Here is a 21,872-nt window from a genome sequence, read left to right on the forward strand (position 1 = left end):
TACTTAATTGCAAACCTAATATGGATCTCTCACCTGCACTGAGAGAATCCTTCTTTAAGGTCTCATTAATGTGCTGCCACTTTGAATTGAGACTGTCATGCAGTTGTAGCATTTCAGCCTTCAGCATGGCCACTTCATCTTCACTGTGCTGCACCCTGTGCAAAGCATCAGTCAGGATTCGCTTCACATGTACAGGGATGTAGCTGTCAGTAGGGCATCGGTTTGGGAATAGACATTCCCAGAACCTGGATTTTACATCAAAGGCCTCTTCTACTATAATGGTATTTGGGAAATCTATGGATGGCAATTCGGTGGTGTTGCTATAGTATGATGCCACTGCTTTCTTCAGTTTTGATGATACAGTCTTCACCTGTATGCAGAGGCGTTTGGCTATTTTCTGTCCATCTATAGAGTTGAAATAGAAACAATTGTCATTTTCTACTTCCATATTTACTATCACATTTATTCGAGGTATGCCCCATAGGTAAAATTCATAACTTTCCATTAGTGCATGCTTTCAAGTGGACACAGGTGTAAACATAAGACACAAGTAGGACCAAAATTATAAATAAAACAGGAAAAAAGTGGGATTTTATAGACCAAAAACTAACCCAACATTGGACTGTTGCTGGTTTTCACAAGTAGTTTTCATCGATAATCACAAATGTTCACATCATGATATGACTCTTAATTATAGTTTTTTTTTCTATGCTCACATGTCATTATTTTTTTTTTTGGAGTGGTGGAAAGGAAAAACAGTATAAGTAAGAGGAAGCACTGTTAAATAAAAACATACAGTGTGATGCATCTTGTGAAGCATGAAGAGGGAACATTTCAGACCCATTTCAGTCATGAACTTGCTGTAATTGGTAGTTTTGTATCAGATTCAACATGTTTTGGGGAATGTGCGAGAAGCGCTGTAATTTCAATACCTCCTGTGAATACAAGGTGACAACTAGTGCAGCCAACACGTGTATAACAAGCAACATCTGCATCATGCTCACAGTTGACAGCGAGTTGAAATGTACAATATATGCTTGCTGCAGCCAGGCACAAGTATTGTTTATACAACACATTGACACAGTGTCACCATTTAAACTTATGTGAAATTGTCATTTCTGTTTCCAATCAATAAAAAATAAAAACAAGTTGCATTTCATTTACAGTACTCACAAGGGACATATACAAACAAGTTGTGTCTTATTTTACAGTACTCACAAGGAATATATACAAACCAACTTTGAAATTTAAATTTTTGGTTTTCATGATTATCAAATTACAACTCTTGTTACTTTTAGTGATTATTGATCCAAACCAAAAACAACAGCAGCAAAGAACTACATACATATATGCACCAAAAAAAACCCAGACACAACAAACACATACTGGCACGCACACGCATACTATACATAACAGCTTACTGGTGGAATTGTTTTGCTATGTGTACAAAAAAAAAGTGATGAATTGGAAGAATACGTTAATTATCATAAATCAACATTTTTTCATCAAAGCAACTTCCAGCAGCATTTGGCATGAGGGGTAGACTATTAATTGACTTTTAATATACCATTCAAATCCTTTATGACTGACTATACTGGACCTAATTTAGTATCTTAGAAAGTATCAAATTGTTGCATGCATTGCATTAATATGAAGATTCTAACTTACCAGAGGTTATAATATGTACGGAGATGGATGGCATAAGTTTCTTGTGGGGTTAGATTGTGGCCAGTTGCTGGAAAAGAATTGATATTCGAGTTAGATATACACAGCCATGGCATGCGCAACAGTTAAAAGGCATTTGCCCCAAGTACAGCATATCAGGAAAAGAGTTTCTCAATATTACAAAATGCAAGAGGTGAAATCCTTGGTGTCATTATCATACTACCCAAAATGTCCTAAACTAGCATATGACTACATTTACTGTATGCATTCATTTGAGCAGTTTTTCTAATAGGCCTTGGCTTATACCTTCACCATTGAAGTTTGCAAATATTATCTTGGAACTTTAATTCTCAATTGCTACCTCATTTGGGGTAATTTGCAATAAGCATCCATACACTTTTTCAGTGGAGGACTAAAGCCGTAGGCATATACACTTGATCCATTGTTCCCACCATGACAAAGTCTGTTGATTTAGGCCCAAAACTATACAATTGGCCACTATGCCAACTCATTAGGTCTCAACTTGTAAAACAGATATATAGAATAGGGCTATCAGAGATCAACAGGCCATGTTCATTCCAAATTGTGCTGCGATGAGTCAACAAGCTAGGGATCAGAACAATCAGTGAAATACACAAAAATTTACAAGTAAAAATTTTGTAATAAAGAACTTAAATATGGTTGATTACCCAAGGCCTGAACAGAGGATGGTGTTGACTTCTCTGTGATCCATTGCTTGATATCATCTTCTGTGATTGGTGAGAGCGCTACCAAATAAAGGGCAACAGGTACTTGTAAATAATAGTGCAGTGATATTTATCAAAACCAGACCATCAATGATGCAATTAGCAATGATGCAATTAAAGATAATACCAAGTATGGCACTGGCAAAATACATTTCATATCATTCAATAACAACTGGGTCAGAACAGGATCAATTCCATTTCAACAAGTAATTTAAGCATTTTTCTGAAATGACCCATATGTCACACAGATGACCTTTATCTTTGAATTCCTTTAACACCCATGCAGGAGATCCTTCTAAACATCATGATTTAGAAACATCCCTACAGGTCCTCTGTTGTGATTTCTAAAGAATCACCACGTCCTCGGAAGAATTCTATCGTATGGGGTATTGTTAAGGTTAGGGTATACTGTACGTGGATTTGAACAATGGTAAATACAATGGGGTCCTCGGTTGGAATGTAATACAAACATGTGTGCGTGTTTGTGTGTGTGTATCTATATAAATATATATAAATCTATATATATATATATATGTACTCACCATGGGTTTGGTTGGATAATGCATCAGCCAGTTCCTTCTTAGAAGTTTTCAGTGACTCCTCAGCACGTTTACTTCTTTGCAAGATAATGTTACCTGAAATGAAACAAATGGCCAACAAATATCTTATTAGATCAGGATGCACCATCTGCCTATTGTGCTATCATAGAAATGTGGAACCATTTAGATTTCCAAATTGCCGCCCACTACGCCCATCAACATCATCGCAAACATAACTCAAGAAAATATGCAGGACCTTCATCATCACAAGAAATTTTAATCTAATTTCAGTGAAAAAAGGGTTTTGATCACTTTAAATTGTTCACTGAATATTTTGTTTACATTTGTGACAATTGGACTGAATATGAACTTATGTCGAATTTGAAATGTTCCAAATATTTGCAATTGTCACTGTGGGATGGCTTTTATACCTTGTATGTACTGCAATGATGAAGCCACAACTGTATTAGTCAGGCCCACGAATGGCACTGTACAGTATAAGATACCAAAGTTTCACTTGCATTCTTTGTTCAAGTTTTAATGAGAATTAAGAAAAAAAGAGAAAGAATGGTCACAGAGAATATTTGTATTCTCCTGAAAGTGGTTCCAGATCAGAGGTGGAATCATCGAGATGAGATTTGTGACAATTTCTCTTAAAAGCACCAAGATTAAATATAGAAACTAATCTACAAGAACACAATCATATAGTCATATATTTTAACTTTTGCTTCTAACCATTTTACAGTTTCTTATATACAATAATGACTTATACAACCAGGAATGATAAACCAATCATGTGATATAGCTTTTTTGTGTGATATACAGTGCATTTCTTTCACTAAAAATATTTTTCACAATCAAATTAATTCACTCTAGCAGCCTACAGTACACTAGTTAAATTTATGGTAAACTCATCAGCTCTTATTACCTGGCATGACGGTTTGTGGCCATAAATGTGAAAGGCAGGCACTGCAAGAGCAATTTTTGAAAGGAGCTCAGTTTGCCCAGTCTTCTGTGAAAAGAAAAAGGAAAGGCATGTCATTTTACACCAAAAAGACAAACTAGAGCACCATTGTGTTGTGCATAGCTCAGACATTATTCTTACAGCATTCCACATATGCCATAAAACTAATGACATGTATACAATCCCTATCATTTGGTGAACATTTCATCAACTTCCATCTGAGCATGCATGCATATTTGGAATAGTATAATTTAAACACCTCTGAGTAGATTTTATCCATATATACCACTGATCCAAAATTAAGCCTATAATTCAATGACGACTGGTTTTGCGAGTCCATTGGTATGTGTCAGTCTCAAGTTAGCAATACAATATATAAATACAAAATAGTTAGCAATGCAGTACTGTTATGACAGACACTCAATAGTGTGCCAGCATGCTGTCCATTTGTGCTAAAGATATTATGAAAATTACCTTCAGGTGGGCTGCCAACATGCATGCAATATCATAGAGCACGTAGTGTTTTGTTGTTGGGGACTCAGCTATCAAATGACGGATGAGGTACACAGCATTTCCAATTCTAAGAAACAAACATATTGGAACAATGTACTTTCATGAAATATGATTATCGTCCTGTGTTGTGGAAACACAAAATCAACAATGCATGAGTACCTAAAAGAGCATCAATGGTGCAATACTCATTTCACTCCACCATTAAATGAGTTCAGCTGTTGTAGCATTATTATATTTGAGCAACATTAATGTATCCCTATCATCTTCAGGGAAAAATACTTCTTTTTCCATGCAATATGACCAAAGCATGACCCATTTAAGAATGTCTACTCCATATTCCCAAACAAAATTTACAGTGACTACCACAGCATTTAATGACAAACCACCCCTCAATGATAGAACATGCAATCTGTTGGAGAAGATGCATCTTCATGGCCTTTCTTCAGACAATGACCTCTAATGATCTTTAGATAATGACATAATCCCACACTTCCTGAACACCCTCACGGAAGTACTATACAAGCATTATCATGACAGACTCGAATATAGAATTTGTACGAGGAGAATCTGCAATGTGTGTTTTCAATAAATTCACCAACCCATACATGGCCCTTAACACTTAAGTTGCTGTGGATACTGTCATAACAATTAACTATCAACATTGTCCCATTTAAACTGTGTGAGAAGATACTTTTTTGTGTTTGTTATGATATGATGTTCTTTAAGTTTGACATGGAATTCATTCAAACATTCAACAGCCTCTCATCTGATCAGCATTGTGATCAAGTTCTCAGATGACCCAACATTCTATTTTGTATTTTATCAATTTGGTTACAATTTTGTACTTAGTGGACAGCCATCGCAATAGATTAATTAGCACACTTGCTGGCATGAGCTACACACACATTGGTTGTGTCTTCTTTTATACTTAAAAATTTCAGAAGAATGTCACATTTGATCTAGTTTTCATCAAACTTTGACATAATGTCACAATCATTTTTCATGAGCATTAAGTTTGTGCCTACTGAAGGGGATTGCTGTATTCATGGTTTGATGAATTGATATTTCTATACTGACTTAGAAACAATTATTAAATGTAGAGAAAAGTTATAAGCTATATAGGACATGAAACAATGGAGACACCCCAGTTTTCCCCGGTGAAGATTCATGTGTACCTAATATAAACAAGGCACAGCTGGCACATATATCTCCAAGTATCTTCAATAGCACTAGCAGATATAGTTTGGAGTTGTTCAATGTCATTCAGGTCATCAACAAATCATGTTCAAGAATCTGCTTCAAGAGATACAGATAAACTTACTGCTCGCCTTGCTTCAAATTAAAAAAGAAAAGAGTCATTTCATGCCGACACACAGCACCAAATAGACCTGTCTCATCTATCTGTCCAGAAGTTTTGTCTGTGTGGATCAGGCTTCCAGCCTGGAATGAGCTGCAGTTCTGCATATTAAGAAAGAAATGATAATACACATGATGGGTTCATTAGACTATCAATTTGATTTAAAGAAGATGAGAATACTAACTTAGATCGTATTCCAATATGTAGTACTAACAACGTCTGATGCATCCTTTGCAGCAGAGTCCATGATTCTCTCTGTTGAGTGGTTGGGTTTGAGACTTTTGTTGGTGGATATAGTAAGTCATGTAACATGGATTGCCTTATCAAATTGAATGCTTTCATCAACTTACACCTGAGAGATGCTGCAAATCAGGATCGTATCATCAGCACAGATTCTGATTATTACCAGGCAATGCAATCATTCAACAAAGTTATCCTAAAGTTAACTAAAATGTGAAAAATGCATGCACCCTGGAATCAATAAACATCCTTAAACATCACGCAGTGCATATATGCTATGCAGATTTATAGATGTACATCTCATTGTTCACGGTGAAACACAGTGATAGTAAACTGACTTACTTGTTCTGTGGTTTTAGCCTGCTTGTATCCTTTAAGGAAAGTGTCAACTTCAGATTGATTTATAAAAAAAGTTTCATTATATCTTGGTGGGGAGTAACTCTCGCCAGACTTCTTCCACCGCTTCAGCCCAAACATTCCATCGAGGCTTACTATCCTCCTCCCTCCTGTCTTTGGGTGAAAACAGAGAAATGAGACTTGCATATGAGATTTTGTATTTTCAGTTTTCTATGACAAACTGCTTGTGATAGTAATAACAATAGGGGAAAAAGAGCTGTGAATTTCTTGTAAGATGCATTTTCTTTCCAAATATGGCTGAGCAGGGCCAATGATGTCCACCATAAACCAGTTTACCTTTTGAATTAAAGCATTTTTCTCATCCATAGTTCTTTAGTTAATTTTTTATTTCAGATACAACATGATTTTGTGTGATCAAGTGCGATCACATGTGGCACCCTTAAATACAAATGTGTGCCTGGTGTACACAGCTTGTACAAACAAGTCACTAGCTATAAAATCATGGTTTAAGAACATATCTCATAGATTACACAAATTTTACAATTATATCCTCCCTTGAACATGAAATTGAACACCAGATGACATTCTCTGCCAATGAACTGTACAGATTGGTTGTGTATCACATCAGAATGGGAAGAGATAACAATAAAAAGAAGTAACATAAAAGGCACCGAAAAGATTGGACCCTCATACAAAACACTTAAAACTTTCTGACAATTGAGAGCTAGCCATACCTTTGGACATGCTGGATTGCTTGCATCTAAAAACTGTTGGCTGTCAATCTGGCTCAACAGGAACTTAAACTCAGCAAAGCAGTCTCGTGACAGCATTGAGTATGGATTCTTCACCTGCATATGTGTATTGATTGACAATTAAATTCACAATTTTTCTAGTACAAGAGGGATTGTAAATTCTTTTAAAGAAACAACCAGAGACTGTGTTTATTCAAAGTATCTTTTGCCTCTATCCAAAATCATAAGACATTATTCACTGATGGACACAATATTTAAATGTACAAAAAAAAAAACAGTCTACCATGGTATTGCTGACTAAACATGGCCACAAGTTTGTATCATTGTTTGGCCAAAGAGATATCGATCACTGACCGTGCAGAACATATCATGCAACATGAGATATAGATTAAAGTAGGATTCAGATTGTGTCTCATCTGTAAGTCTCGCCTGTATGTATGCCAGTTTACATAAAAAAACATGTATGTTAAATCAACATGCATGGAATATAGTGAGTTGTGTCAATGACTTACACTGCAGAATTGACAATGTAATGCAGAGGCCATAAATAGGTGAGGGTTATGATTCCCTCAGCAGCACAAGTACATCATACCCCTTTTTGAACACGGTCACAAAACATATAACATAACAATAAACCAATGCTGATAACAGAAAGCATTTATCTTTTTGTCATCAATGAGGCAAATCAAGAATTAGCTTCTTAATGACACAAACAAGCATACACACACCCATACACACACGCATAAACACACGCATACATACATAAATAAATACCAAAAAGTATTACATTACCAGAGATGGTAAACATGGTGGTGGTATCCAGAACAGAGCATCACACAGGCTTTTCAGGGAAATGTGACACTCCAGTGACATTACCCTCAACCAACACATAAGGTCCCAATGGAAAGCTACCTCTGGTCTGGTTGGTGTTCCTGGCCATAACCTCATGGACACAAGTTGCTTTGTGTCTGTCCAGCAGCCACACAATTTAATTGGGACACAGTGCTGTCGTCCTGTCAGTAAATGGACACAAAGACAAAAACTGTATATATATATGGCATATGTAGCCAACCATAAAGACAAACTTTTCAAACAAATTATTAACCTGAAGAATGTAAACAGTGGAATTAAGTATTACCTTTAATGTCTACAACAACAATTGGACGCTCCTTCTGGGAGCTGCATTGGTGCAGTGCATGAGGCTCCCATGGCTCCTGTTTGATGAAGGCTGGAGAGAAACTTCCATCCTTTACAATAAAAAGGTAAAAAAAGGAGTAGCCAATAAGATTCAATTGTTACAAACATGACACATTTTAATCAAAAGAAGACTAAGAATGTCAATTGCATTTTTTGACTCAATTGAAATACTTGACTTCTAAAAAAATACTGAAAATGAACGACAAAGTTGCATGGTGATAATTGAAATGATGGTCATAACCAGCTTGAAACACTTAGAGATAGGCATAAAATGTGTGCTCAATTTAAGTTGTGCTTGGAAATTAATGGCAGTGACTTTGTGTTTATATGTCATTACTTGAACATTTTCCATTATTAGCCATTTGTTGAAGAGCATGTTGAGTTTGCAGTTACAAGTATAGCACTGAAAATGGCAATATTAGTGTATCACATGACAGCCTGATACCAGACGTATTATTAGTGTACTGTATACGTATCTAGAGGGACAATATTAGTGTACCTCATGACAGCCCATTACAGTGGTGTACATGATAAAAAAGGCTTGCAGAGGGAGGGGGGGGGGCAACACTCCCATCTGAAAGGACAAACATATAAACATTATATCACTGGCTATGGAATCACCCAAATACACGATCAAAACATATATGCCACCAAAAAGAAATTGAGCTTTAAAACTAGACCACTAATGAACAGACCTTCCAAAAGCTAGGAAGGTGGAGCTTTCCCTGGTGTGTAGCCACTGCATGCTTCATGCAAAAGTAGACTGCTGGTCCACAGTCACTGCATCTACAGGTTGGTGAGGAGTTACAACCACTAATGTTGCAGGTTGCAGTGGAAGGTAGCACTTCTGTCCTCACATACTGCGCCAGCAACTCCTCACGTTGTTTAGCCCATTCCTCTTGGCTGGATCGCCTCTTCTCTGCATATGACCTTGTAGCTTGTGGTCTGCTTTCTGCACTGCTAGGTTCATCGCACTCTGGGGGTTGTGGAGCCAAATCACCATCAACAAGGCTATTGAACAGCTCACGGAAGGTTGCCTTCCTCTTCCTGTTCCTGTTCGAATGAACCTTGATCTTCTTGATGCTCACTCGCCCAGTTGGTGTGACATGGACCATCCTTGAAAATTTTGCTGGGCGCTTGCCCAGTTGGGCCTTTGCTTGGTATGACATATGTACCTGAAAAATGACACCAGGATTATACTTAGCACTGGAACCATCGGTGGCACAAGTTCTGCCTATCCCTCAAACAAATGTTGCCAGAAGAATTCCTTCACTGTGATTCACATGAACTGTACAACACCATAATTATCATATACAGTAGGGCACCAAATCCAGGCACAGGGGGACAGGCCCTACATTTTGAGCTGAGGATAAACCATTAAACACAAAATTTAATACACCCCCACCCCCCCCCCTCACCTTTAATACTTTGCATAACCATCAAAATGTCTCCACATTTCCAAGAGATAACTAACCCTGGAGGTTAAGCAAGAAAAAAAAATTGAACTCAGCAGAATTGCTGTGTGAAATGCCTCAATAGGTGCTATACATTAACATAATAATAATATGGCAATAGAAACTTCTGTTTGTTAGACTGTAGGCCTTCATTTAATAGTGTACATCCAATGTCATTTGAAGATAATTAAGTACTTTATTCTTAAGCCCAAAATTTGGTTAATTTTCCAGAGCTCCATGCTACAGCATATGGGGAAGAATAAAAAAAAACTTTTCCTTTGGAAAATTTGGTATTTCTGGTTTGTGAATTTGGGAAAAGGGGTTTATTTCTGTCCTTCACTTGGTTTCAAAACAACTTTGTTTGTCATGGCTGCACTGCAGCGATGTCGAAAGGGGTGCATTTGTCTACCTCATGAATTGAGAAAGTGGTCAGATGCTGGGGTATACACTCTCGTCTATTGGATGGGGACATTAAAGGGCCGCCCCGGGAGCAGGAAAGGGAGCGAATTCACACCGCTCAGCTGTCTAATTATCCTCTTAACACCTATTGAAAAGTGAAGGCTTGAAATAAGCCAGTGTTCTAACATCGATAGGGTCTCAAATAAGCTAATGTAAGGCTTCCTGATCCTTGTGTCTCTAAACTAAAAACTTAACTAACCTAACCATCACTTTATGAAACTCGTTCAGGGCGGTTACATCTCTATGTTCCGACGTCTCTATGTTCCGACAATTTTTTTGGACTAATTTTTTTTACCCAAAGTTTTTAGGACTCAATTTTTTTGGACCAAAATTGTTGACCAACATGTTTTCGGACCAACTTTTTTCGGACCAAAATTATTTAAGACCAATATGTTTTTATGACCAAATTTTTTTTGGACCAAAATTTTTGACACCAACATGTTTTCGGAGCAAAATTTTTTTGGACCAAACTGATTTTGGTCCCAAAAATTTCACTACAAACAATTTATTTTCGGGTCACAAGCACTATTTGGGTCATAAGAAACCTTGGGCCCTTTTTTCCTGATACAAAATTTGTTGCGTCCAAAAAATTGTGTCCCCGAAAAAGGTAGGTCAGAAAAATGTTGGTCCAAAAAAATTGAGTCCCCCCAAAAAAATTGGGTCCCCAAAAAAAAATTTGACACCAACATGTTTTCGGAGCAAAATTTTTTTTGACCAAACTGATTTTGGTCCCAAAAATTTCACTACAAACAATTTATTTTCGGGTCACAAGCACTATTTGGGTCATAAGAAACCTTGGGCCCTTTTTTCCTGATGCAAAATTTGTTGCATCCAAACAATTGTGTCCCCGAAAAAGGTAGGTCAGAAAAATGTTGGTCCAAAAAAATTGAGTCCCCCAAAAAAAATTGGGTCCCCCAAAAAAAATTTCACACCAACATGTTTTCGGAGCAAAATTTTTTTGGATCAAACTGATTTTGGTCCCAAAAATTTCACTACAAACAATTTATTTTCGGGTCACAAGCACTATTTGGGTCATAAGAAACCTTGGGCCCTTTTTTCCTGATACAAAATTTGTTGCGTCCAAAAAATTGTGTCCCCGAAAAAGGTAGGTCAGAAAAATGTTGGTCCAAAAAAATTGAGTCCCCCAAAAAAATTGGGTCCCCAAAAATTTGTGGCCCAAAAAATTAAGTCCCCCAAAAAAAAAATTTGGTCCGAAAAATGGGGGCCCAAAAAGATTAATTGGAAATTAACTAAAGTCAACTAGTTCTGCAACTGCGAGTCAAGTAACATTTACGCCTAACTTAATTAGGCCTAGCTACAGCATGGCCTAGTTTAGTTATAACATACTCACATCAACAATTCACAAAATCAGGAGATAACAAGTCACAAAATTTGGTCGATACAATACACCCCCTAATAAGCGTACGTTCTTGTTTCGTCAGGCTGCCTTGGGATTCTCGACCATTCGTAAAGCAAATATATTTATACTATAGTTTCGGTAAATTAACTATGTCACCTGTTGCGTAATACCAGGGTACGGGTTAAACAGCTCATTGCTATTGACTTGGAATTTCTACATACATTTCTACATACATTTCTCATACATTTCTACAAGGTTATTGCCCTATCAATACACATATGTCTAATCGCTACTAACCTTACTGCAAACGTACGAACTGGGTGGAAAAAGCTGTCATGGTACTGAATATTAATGATATCAACTCGGCAGTGGGAGGAGTCGCTTGCCGTTTTTCATCTAATTATAGAATATAATTCTGCACACGTAATTGTAATTTATCGCTGGACCTGTGTCGCCAAACTCGGGCAATTTCACGCGAATTTTTGGTAACACCGAGTTGGAATATTGTGAATTGTCACCGTCACTATCAACTTCCGATGATTTCGTGCCAGCTGGAGCTTGCATTCAGTACAATTTCTCAAATTGGTGGGTTTTTCAACGAGTGAGTGGATACTATACTGAGTGTGCGTTAAGGTAGCATACGTCTAACGTTACACATGTGGATTATTCCCTGTAGCCTATCCTATTATTCCTAGGCCTAGTCTGCGGTTATCTGTGCAAGAAGTAATACCCGCCCGTGTCGCGGGCAAAGTCTGTGGCTGATTGTGATGTAGGCTCAGGCGCTGTTCAGTATACGATAATTATGAGGTCTATGGAACTGTTTGGAAATGTGGAGTGCGGACACACTTGTCACATCTGACTTCTGAAATTCACCGCAGATATGAATATGGCCAGTATGGGTTACTTTCCTGTACCACAAGAACTTTTGCATGACTGCATCAGGAAAACGCTTGAGAAGGTACCGGTCAACATTTCCTTCGAACAGTTATTGCCAGAACAGATAAGATGTATTGAAAACGTGGTAAATGGTAAAGATACCTTTCTTATGCTGCCTACTGGTTCAGGGAAAACACTGCCATTCCAGATTGTTTCAAGTGTTGTGAAGGAACTGAGGCAACATGACAAGGCCTATCAACAGCACTTCCCATCTCAACCTATCGTCATTGTTGTGAGCCCACTGCTTAGCCTGATGCGATCCCATGTGCAGCAAGTCTCAATTCCCCAGAGGATGAGAGGATCAAACTGGGACATTTTGAGGTTGTTTTAGGATCTCCAGAGTCATGGCTCAACTCGACAACTTGGAGAGAGGTCCTGCTTACTCCAGAGTTTCAACAACGGATCATTTGCTTGGTGACTGATGAGGTCCATTGTGTGCCAAAATGGTGAGTCTAAATGGGCGTGATTCATACTTAATATCCAGTGGGGGGGGGGGGGGAAAGATTAGGAGAGAAGACCGGTATGATAGTAAATGTACATTTGGTACAAGATCTTGCGGCAGCTTTTGTAAGTTTGTACATCGGATATTGTGTGACCAATAGATCCTGATGTCAGTCTGTATTTTGACAGAGAAACTGCGAGTATCACCCCCTCGACCCACTGCAATTCAGTTTCTGCTTGATACTCAATAAACCCCTCTCCGGTATGGGTTATTCTATGTCAACTCCACAAATTTCCTGCAAATCATGGCTGGGTGATGTCAGGAGCAGATTTCCCTCTGAACCGATGGAAAAAAAAGGCACAAATTCCAAACGGTTTTCGAGTTTATATGGTTATTTAAAAATTGCTACTGACCCCCAGATATGCACTTGAAGAATACACAGCAGTAAATTTTTCCATTTTCAGGACATGATAGTTTCAGTTAGCTCAGAGATACAGCACTAAAACAACCTCCTCTGGTCAAATCTTGGCCATATTTTGCAAAACTGTCATCAAAAAGTGGGTGACTATTTTCTTCTTGAACATAGAGGGTGCCAAACATTGCATTTTATTCTTCACGTCAGTGTCAGTGATGTTTCATTTTTAGACTCCCCTAGTTTGAAGAGTTTGTATGTAAAAGGAGTCATGTTGCAGTTTAATACTCATATGAATGGACTTACCAGCCATAGCACATCATAAAATTTTACATGGACTCAAATTACATACATGTCTCTAGAAAGGTATTATTGATGGCAGTTGTCTGCAAACAAAGCTAAGCATACTTGCAATTTTCACATGTTTGCCATCCAAAATTTGTGGGGAGGAGGGCCACAAAATGGTGAATGTTCTGACAACCCTGCCCCTTCATGTACAGTACCTCCCTACCCTAAATGCAGAGTACAGTAGTACAGTATATATTTCCAGTCGACGTTGACTATTTACCATTTTCAATAAGGAAATTTTCTCAGGCTAAACAGTGATGTTAAAATACTGTGGAGTAGTTGGGTAGCATGTTGAATATATACTGCATCCGATATTGCTGTGATGTCGTCTCATTAGCAAATGGCAGATTATATACTGTACTATGTGAACTGAGAAATCACAACCATGGCTGTCTGACATGGATAATGGAACAATATTAAAAAAAGGCATCATTTCCCCTATTCATTCTCTTGCAGGGGGCTTCAGGGCCGTAAGAAGGCTGAGGCTGTTTTCCGGGAGACATTTGGCCGCCTTGGAGAACTGAGGACCTTACTTCCAGAGGGAACCCCTATATTGGCCATGACAGCGACAGCAACCAAGAAGTCAAGGAGAATGATATACCATTCATTATGTCTACGTTCTCCTGAGGAATTTGACATTCTTTCTGTCAATTCGAAAGATCCCAACCGTGGCAATCATAGATGGGGAGAAGGTGAAACTTGAACCGAGTGAACAGTTTGATCATGTCTTCAAACCTTTGGTGGAAGACATAGTGACGAAGAAGCGAGGTAGTGACTTGACAATAATTTATTGTCGAACAGTTAAGGAGTGTGGTGAGGTATACGAGTATTTCTCCCGTGAGCTAGGCAGTGAGGGTTATAGTTTTGAAGGTGCTGCTAGGATTAGTGCAAACCGACTTTTTGCAATGTTCCACCACTCAACTCCAGATGAAATCAAGAATGATGTCCTAAAATCACTTATTGATGATGGACACTACAGGCTGATCATTGCTACAAATGCATTGGGGATGGGCATCAACGCACGTCATGTGAGGAGAGTGTTCAATGTTGGCATACCAGAAGACATTGAAGCCTACATCCAGGAGATTGGCCGAGCTGGAAGAGATGGACAGCGATCACATGTCATTCTCTTCTATAAGTCTTTTCATCTTCTGCAAGCTGATGAGACGATGAAATCCTACGCCAGAAATACATCTATTTGCCCTAGGGCATTGCTAATGAAGCAGTTTCAGGCCCTGAAAGAGACTGAACCTCATCATGACTGTTGTGATCTATGTGAGGCAAAGTGCAAGTGCAGTGTCTGGGAAACAACGAGCCGAGTTGACAGTATTGCTGTATCGAATGAGTCACAAAAGGTCACATCTCCTGTACTCATCCGTGTGGCTACGTCCGAGGATGAGAAACTGCTCCGATGTGCCCTACTTGAATACAGAGATTGTCTACTCCGATGCAGTGCAAATTACAATTCGGTGGGATCAGGATTCTCCACCCAGCTGATCGATCAGGTCGTACAGCATTTGCCATTCATATCTGGATCAGATTACATTCAGCAGCATTTGTGTTCATTTAGTGAAAGCCATGCCATAGCAATTTTCAGCATTATCCATGAGCTTGACGTTGGATCAGATGATGATCAGTCCGTATTTCCAGAACTGAGTGAGATCCTGGATGATAGAGTTAATATGGCTGATTTCAGCTTATCTGACCTTGAGGATGACTAGATAATGCATTGTTTATTGCATTTTGACTATATATTGACTAGGTTTTCAGAAGGCCTTTGATAAAGTTCGCCACCAGCGTCTTTTACTTAGGCCGAAGATCATGGGTGTCATAGGGGATTTACTGTCTTGGATGGGGAATTGGCTTGGTAATAGGGAACAGAGGGTGGTAATTAAAGGCTGTGCTTCTTCTTCTTGGCAGAACGTTACTAGTGGGGTTCCACAAGGGTCTGTATTAGGTCCCTTGTTGTTTGTTGCCTATATAAATGACATCGACGGAGATATTTTGTGTACAGCTAAGACTCAAAAGCCCAAAATCTTCGAAAAGAAGCAGAAACACTAAAAAAGTTCGTAAAGAACCTATCAGACAGAAACATGTCCAATACAGAGTTTTTTGCGCTGGAAAAAGGTCTGAAGTTCATAGCCATTCCAGAAAAACCTAAACGAAGTAATCTTCTCAAGTCATTGAAAGACCTACAAAGAAAAATGAGAATCCGCTTCGTCTTTACACAAAAAAGCAAAAAGGTTTACAAAACGCATTTGAAAAAAAGCACTTTTGAAACATTGGCACTTAATCTCGCAACACGCGGATTTATCCAAACTGTTTCCAAAAGAACCGATTCTAGCCTACAAAAAGGCCCAAAATCTCAAAGATTTACTTCTTAACTCAAGGTTTCGTACTAACGAAGAATCAGCTAACTCTCAAGGTTCACACAAATCTTTTTTAGATGCTCTTATAGTTGCACCATGAGTCGATAAAAACTCGTGCACAGAAAATAGATGCATTTTGAGAACGAGACGCTCATGCCGAATATAAAATATTCAAAGGCTTACTACTGATGAAGCTCCTCCTATAAAAGTTGAGAGCAGAAACCGGTCTAGTTGCTCATAAGAACCTACGCTAGTCTTTCTTACTATTAAAAGTACACTCAATTCACCTAATAGGTGCAATTATGTTTCACCATGAGGAGCATGCTATAAGTTCATGTTCTTCGGGCCCTCCCTTAAAAATACTTCAGGTTCTTGGCTACTACGTTGCGTTAGATAGTGTAAAACCGCCTACACCCCCATTTCATTAATTTTTGTGAAATGGGGGAAGGTTGTCTTTATCAGTAGAGGGAGTATGAATTTCGAGGCAACTGCAGTACAGTTTCATGCAGAGGTTGATATTTCATTTAAGTTTCCATGTCTTTTGCAAAAAGGAATGTAGTCATTATGTAGTCACAGCCAAGGATGTGAGCTAGTAGGGATCACTTGGTGTTAGGTCATTTGGTAAAACTTGCATAAATATTACTGTTATATGTGGAGAATCCAAGATGCTGTACCTAGAAACTGAAGTGACTCGTGGCCTCACTGGCCTGCTCTCTGTCTTGGAATGAGAAATAGTAGGCCTGTATATGTTAAACCATGTATATTGCATCATGAATACAGTGCATAGATATAAAATGAAGCATATTTCTGGTGGAACCGGAAAATACGTATCTGTAATCACACCTTGGCATTGGGATTTAATTGCATTAAATGTCTAAAAATTAACTTTGAACTTGTATACATAACTTCACACACAAAGGTCACCCGGAGGTCAACCAATTGATATTTTTGATCGGTGGGATGTGAATATAGCATAAAAATCTATAAAAATTCAAACATTTTTTTCTTTGCCCATTTTCTTCCCCCAAACTACTAGTTTTTTAACATTAATTGACCTTTGGTGACTTCGGATCACATGACCGTTAAGTTTGAAAATATTCCCCTATACCATTTGCAACTTGTCGAAAAATATCAACGTGTCACACCTTGGAACTGCGAGTTATTGCATTAAAATGTCTGAAAATTAACTTTGACCTCGTTTTACTTGGCACACGAAGGTCACACGGGGGTCCAACATTTATGATCAGAAGGTACCTTTTACATCTGAAAATATCATCGAAACTGTAAAAATTCCCAAAACACGAAAAGGTCACCAGAGGTCAAATTGAGGTCAAGGGTCACCCAGATGCGGGTCGACAATTAGATTACATTGAAGCAACTCCCAACCCTAACGGACATTTCGTTCTCAAGTTATCGTAAAAATACTAGTTTTTTATCATTAATTGACCTTTGTTGACCTTGGATCACATTACCGTTATGTTTGGAAACGATCCCTTACCCCATTCACAACTACTCCAAAAATATCAACCATGTCGGATTGCTGTTTTTAATATATTGGTTTTTGGCATCTAACTGACCTTTGCAGACACCAAAAACAATAGGGATCTTCCTCTCACTATGGGCGATGTGTGTGTTCTGAAAAGTTGGGCTATAGCAACGTTGCCTGTAGCTAACATTCTTTTGAGTAGAACTCGTCTATCCCTAGTCGGTAGATGAACCGTTCAAATAAACGTTTACTGGGCCTGAGAATGAGCAGTTTTTGAAGAGGTTTGGACTTGTAGTAACCGCAGTGTTATTGCGAGTCTGAAAGATCGCTAGACCTAGTCCCTGGTCAGTCATGTCGTTACTGCTCGAATTAGTAGTAGGCCTAGTGCTTACGGTATTGCTAGGCTTAGCGACAAGGTTTCTTCTGTTATAGTGTCAACATTGACTTTGACTCTAGCTCAAAATTAATCCCCAAGTCTTTCATGTTACTCGAAGTATTTAGCTGGATGATTTAAGAAGTACGTACAGTGTGTATTGAGACTCGGTGTGTGTGAAAACATATACAGTACTACTGCTGTAACTAATTGCAAGTAGGCTATATATACTATACAGTATTCTTTTGCAATTTGAAACATTTCTTTATCCATAAACATATTTGCATATACTCATGGCAATGTACACCATGTCTTCATTTCTTTTAATTATGACTTCATGATTGCCACGGCAACAAACCAGTGTTTGTCTAACATTTCGATCCTGAAGCAATTCTCCTCTCTATACACTCGACCAGTCTCGAATCGCATTCGAGACTGGTCCAGTTGGTTTAGGCATTTATGAATTAAAGGTAAAAGAGTCCCTGCTATTTAATTATGCTCATATCCACATAAAACTATTTGCCTAATAAATACCATAAAATGTGAAAAAGCAATTTTATTCCACTTTTCCTTTCTCAATATCTAATTTGGTTGAGTCAGACTGGGTCATATGGTATATGGACTGGCTGCACCCTTTATTCAAATTAGTTTGATATTGGTGACCTAGTTACATTCTGGTGATTTTGCGGTCAGGGTTTCTAGCTCGTGATCCAGAGGTCATGGAGAAATCCACATATTACCCTTGAGCAAGATATTCATCTCAAATTGATTCTCAACACCCATATGCTAGAAGGAAGGGGTCCTGTGGGGAACCAGAATCCCATCAGTGTTGATGCCACATACTCCCTGAGAATATCTGAGTGCTACCTGATTTCAATGAGCACTGAGCAGGGGGGGGGGGGGGGCGGCTGTAAAGTGTCTTGAGCCGTTAGTAGCTGGACCTGAGTGCTATGTAAGACTAAAAATGTATTTTTAAAATTCCAATGCCTCAAACTTGGTCAGAGCATGTGTGATAGCAGCAGATGGTGTCACATATTATGAGTGTCATTGAAAAGCACACAGCCTCAGGAAACACCATTTGTTTATGAATGAACATCTCTCTACCACAAGTGTGTTGTTCTAAAGGAACTCAACTCTGTCCTTGGCCAAGTCATGCTTAAACCTATCAGTAACTACTACTTGCATAATGCATATCCCTGAGTAACTACAAGATTCACTGGCTTCGCACATACACAGTCTTCCTGCCAATGTTCCCTTCACTCACTGCTGGCCCTTAGGGTGATGGACTGGTCTTTGCTCCAGAGTTTCTTGTAATGTTGTATCCAACGGTGGAATGCACGCACATCCAATTGATGCAAAATGTCGCGACTGAAATCGGGAAAAGCAGTGAATGATCTGCCCGAGTTGGGGGTGAAGATGTCAGCCTCATCAAACACTTGCGTGAGGAGTGTTTGGAAATCCTCCATGCAGTATGTTGATTTGTGGTAACCTTTTGGCTTTGACAAAGACAAATCATTTTCAATATTGGTAATGAGCTTTTCAACCTTTCCAATGGCATAACCAGCTCTTTGTGCTAGTGTCTCTGATATGTTCATTGCTCCCTGGGCTTTCAGAGCTTGTTTGGCAACCTTATTGATGTGCTCCAACCGAAGGTCCCTAGACATGTGCCTCCCTTTGCCACCTCGATTAGTTACAGTTCTGTTCCATATCAGTTCATGAGAGAGGTCCCCGGGCAGTAGACTATAAATGTCTGCTTGAAGTCTCAGTGCTGCTAGTGCATATTTGTTGTGCTTGTGCAACTTGAATAGAGGCATCAAGAATTTCCAAACTTGAATTATTCGGGCCCCATCTCCTTCTCTAACTGCATCATCTGCATTACGCAGGAGAAGACCGAGACCGATTGTTGCACATCCATAGTTGGATTTGTGATCCTCCTCTTCTTGGCGTTGACTTTCTTCAGTGTGTTGGTCTGCTCTCCCGTGCACATGACTTTCATGGCTCCTCCGAGTTGCTTCAAGTTGCAGCACCTTTGTGCACCCATCTGCCCTGCAAAGGAATGACTCAACTCTTTCCAACCTTTTAAAACTAGGCAGCATAGCAAAATTCTCAACTAGCTCTAAACACTTCTGGTGCAGCCACTTCCGTTGCTCTTGTGGCGTACCATTCTTCACCTCTTCTGGAACTACTTTTTCATTGATGGAGTCCATCTTCCAATGGCTCAAAGTCGCAGCTGTGTGTTGAAGAATTCTTTGACTTCAGCATAGAACTGCAGTGCATCCTTCTTTGCATTCGAATTATTCACACAGTTGGCATTAGCGAAAAATGTTCCTTTGTCGACTGATGATGCCGGGCTGCGTAAAATTTTGATGACAACCTGTGAAATAAGACAGTGATATTGTGAATTGTCGGGAACAAGATTGCATGTTGACCTTCATCAATGCCTATAACTATTGTGGTGAAAGGACATATATAATAAACATTAGATTGGCTCTCATCTCTATTTCCTTGACATGATGCTGGTCCATCACGAGGTATTACAGCGTTATACTGTATGTCGCTATTAATTTGAAACAGTCGCCAATTTCTTTTGACAAAACTGCAGTATAGGGCCCGCCATAAAATGTGTGCACCAGGCCATTCACAGGCTTAGTGAGGCCCTGTCTGTCAGCATCAGAAAATAAACCATTGTATATTGAAGTACAATAGGTGCAGCAATTTTACCAACCTGGAAAGCTATCCTGAAAGCATGCCAGTCCTCCAATTTGGGAACAAGTCCAGACAATTTCTGCAGGGTAGTGTCACCGTCGGCTCGAGCCCTCTGGGCACTGCGACACCGTTCATCAGTCAGTTGGTCACCTCCAAAGAACAGCTGCAAGTTAAGAGAGAATTATTAAATTACAGAAATTCCCAGGATGATGAAACTGGAATAGATCAGATTTTCTCCATGCCATCACAACCAAGTCACACAAGATGGACACTCCACTACTGAGGAAGGTGTACTCATTGCTCCAGACATTGAGATGAGTAACATGTTTTCTTGTTTGTCTGTCCACTGCGTTGTCATGGTTAACAGAATGCATTTCATTGTTGCCAGTTACCTTCTTAGTGGCTTCATCATCATCTAGGCAAGGAAGGTACTTGTTGTGGATTTCTTCTAAGATGGCTATCATCTCTTCAGACTTGTTTTCATTTCGACAAATGATGCTCAGTGGAACCTGTAGGTAAAGATGGTTTAAATAAGTAATTTCCTTGACATTATAGAGGAGCATGTTATTGACCAACATACAAAATTGTTCATTGCCACTGAATTTCATTGTTGTGTACTTGGGGCAATTGCCTAGTTGCTTCACAGACCATCATAATAATCATAAAAGAATACATCCATTGCACAGGATAGATCCCCTGTCTCCCCCATTACATTCTGTTACCACATTTACAAGGATTAATTAATTACCTGTTCAGAAGGTTGCTGCATCTGTTCAGAATATGGATGGGGGATGTGCCACACAGCAGCTGTCCTCAGTGATTCCAGATCAGGTATAGAGTTCACAATAACTCGTGACCAGAGGAAGGCAAAATCGGTTTGCAGCAGTGTGTTATCTTCAGGGGTTGGTAAGAAGGTGGACTCTGGAATGTCATTCAGGTTTGTGGCCTCAGTTGTGGCATACTCTCGTCCACTTACAGCATCCTTTACTGCATACATGTTGAACCAGTGAATTGACTGGTTCTGGCGAATTGAAGACATATGCTTTGCCCTGATTTCAAGGTCAATATTGTCCCCAATTATTTGGTACTTGTCTGGAGTGAGCTTCATAATTTCTGACTTGATGACCTCCGCTGCACTGTCAACAGCATGTCCCTCCCGAACAAGGGAACAGACTCTCCTCCATGTCATCAAATGTG

At 39.1% G+C, this 21,872-nt stretch overlaps 1 protein-coding gene and 2 pseudogenes across 1 annotated transcript; 1 reads left to right on the forward strand and 2 right to left on the reverse strand.

Annotated features, from left to right (window-relative positions):
- Nucleotides 1-1,460: 1,460 nt before the first annotated feature.
- On the reverse strand, nucleotides 1,461-11,931 carry LOC139984774 (uncharacterized). The gene is made up of 11 exons (XM_071998814.1): nucleotides 11,595-11,931; nucleotides 9,026-9,505; nucleotides 8,272-8,380; nucleotides 7,926-8,146; nucleotides 6,367-6,534; nucleotides 5,749-5,885; nucleotides 4,389-4,494; nucleotides 3,879-3,962; nucleotides 2,954-3,046; nucleotides 2,355-2,432; nucleotides 1,461-1,735 (listed from the first exon to the last, which is right to left on the reverse strand). The coding sequence occupies exons 2-9, from the start codon at nucleotides 9,497-9,499 to the stop codon at nucleotides 3,002-3,004; spliced, it is 1,344 nt and encodes a 447-aa protein (XP_071854915.1). The 5' UTR covers nucleotides 9,500-9,505; nucleotides 11,595-11,931; the 3' UTR covers nucleotides 1,461-1,735; nucleotides 2,355-2,432; nucleotides 2,954-3,001.
- Nucleotide 11,932: 1 nt separating this feature from the next.
- On the forward strand, nucleotides 11,933-15,755 carry LOC139984773 (ATP-dependent DNA helicase RecQ-like; annotated as a pseudogene).
- A 3,190-nt stretch (nucleotides 15,756-18,945) lies between these two features.
- LOC139984776 (uncharacterized) lies at nucleotides 18,946-21,864 on the reverse strand (annotated as a pseudogene).
- Between the last annotated feature and the right edge of the window lie 8 nt (nucleotides 21,865-21,872).

This window comes from Apostichopus japonicus, chromosome 17 (assembly GCF_037975245.1).
Source record: "Apostichopus japonicus isolate 1M-3 chromosome 17, ASM3797524v1, whole genome shotgun sequence".
NCBI classification, from domain to species: domain Eukaryota; kingdom Metazoa; phylum Echinodermata; class Holothuroidea; order Aspidochirotida; family Stichopodidae; genus Apostichopus; species Apostichopus japonicus.

Bases quoted from the DNA above. Each gene is read 5' to 3' on its own strand.
- LOC139984774 (XM_071998814.1), bottom strand. From the start codon at position 9,499: ATGTCATACCAAGCAAAGGCCCAACTGGGCAAGCGCCCAGCAAAATTT. The intron at 8,381-9,025 runs GTCTGTTCATTA...TTTATTGTAAAG, and splicing joins ACCTTCCTAGCTTTTGGAAG to GATGGAAGTTTCTCTCCAGC. The intron at 3,047-3,878 runs GTAATAAGAGCT...GTTTCATTTCAG, and splicing joins GCCACAAACCGTCATGCCAG to GTAACATTATCTTGCAAAGA.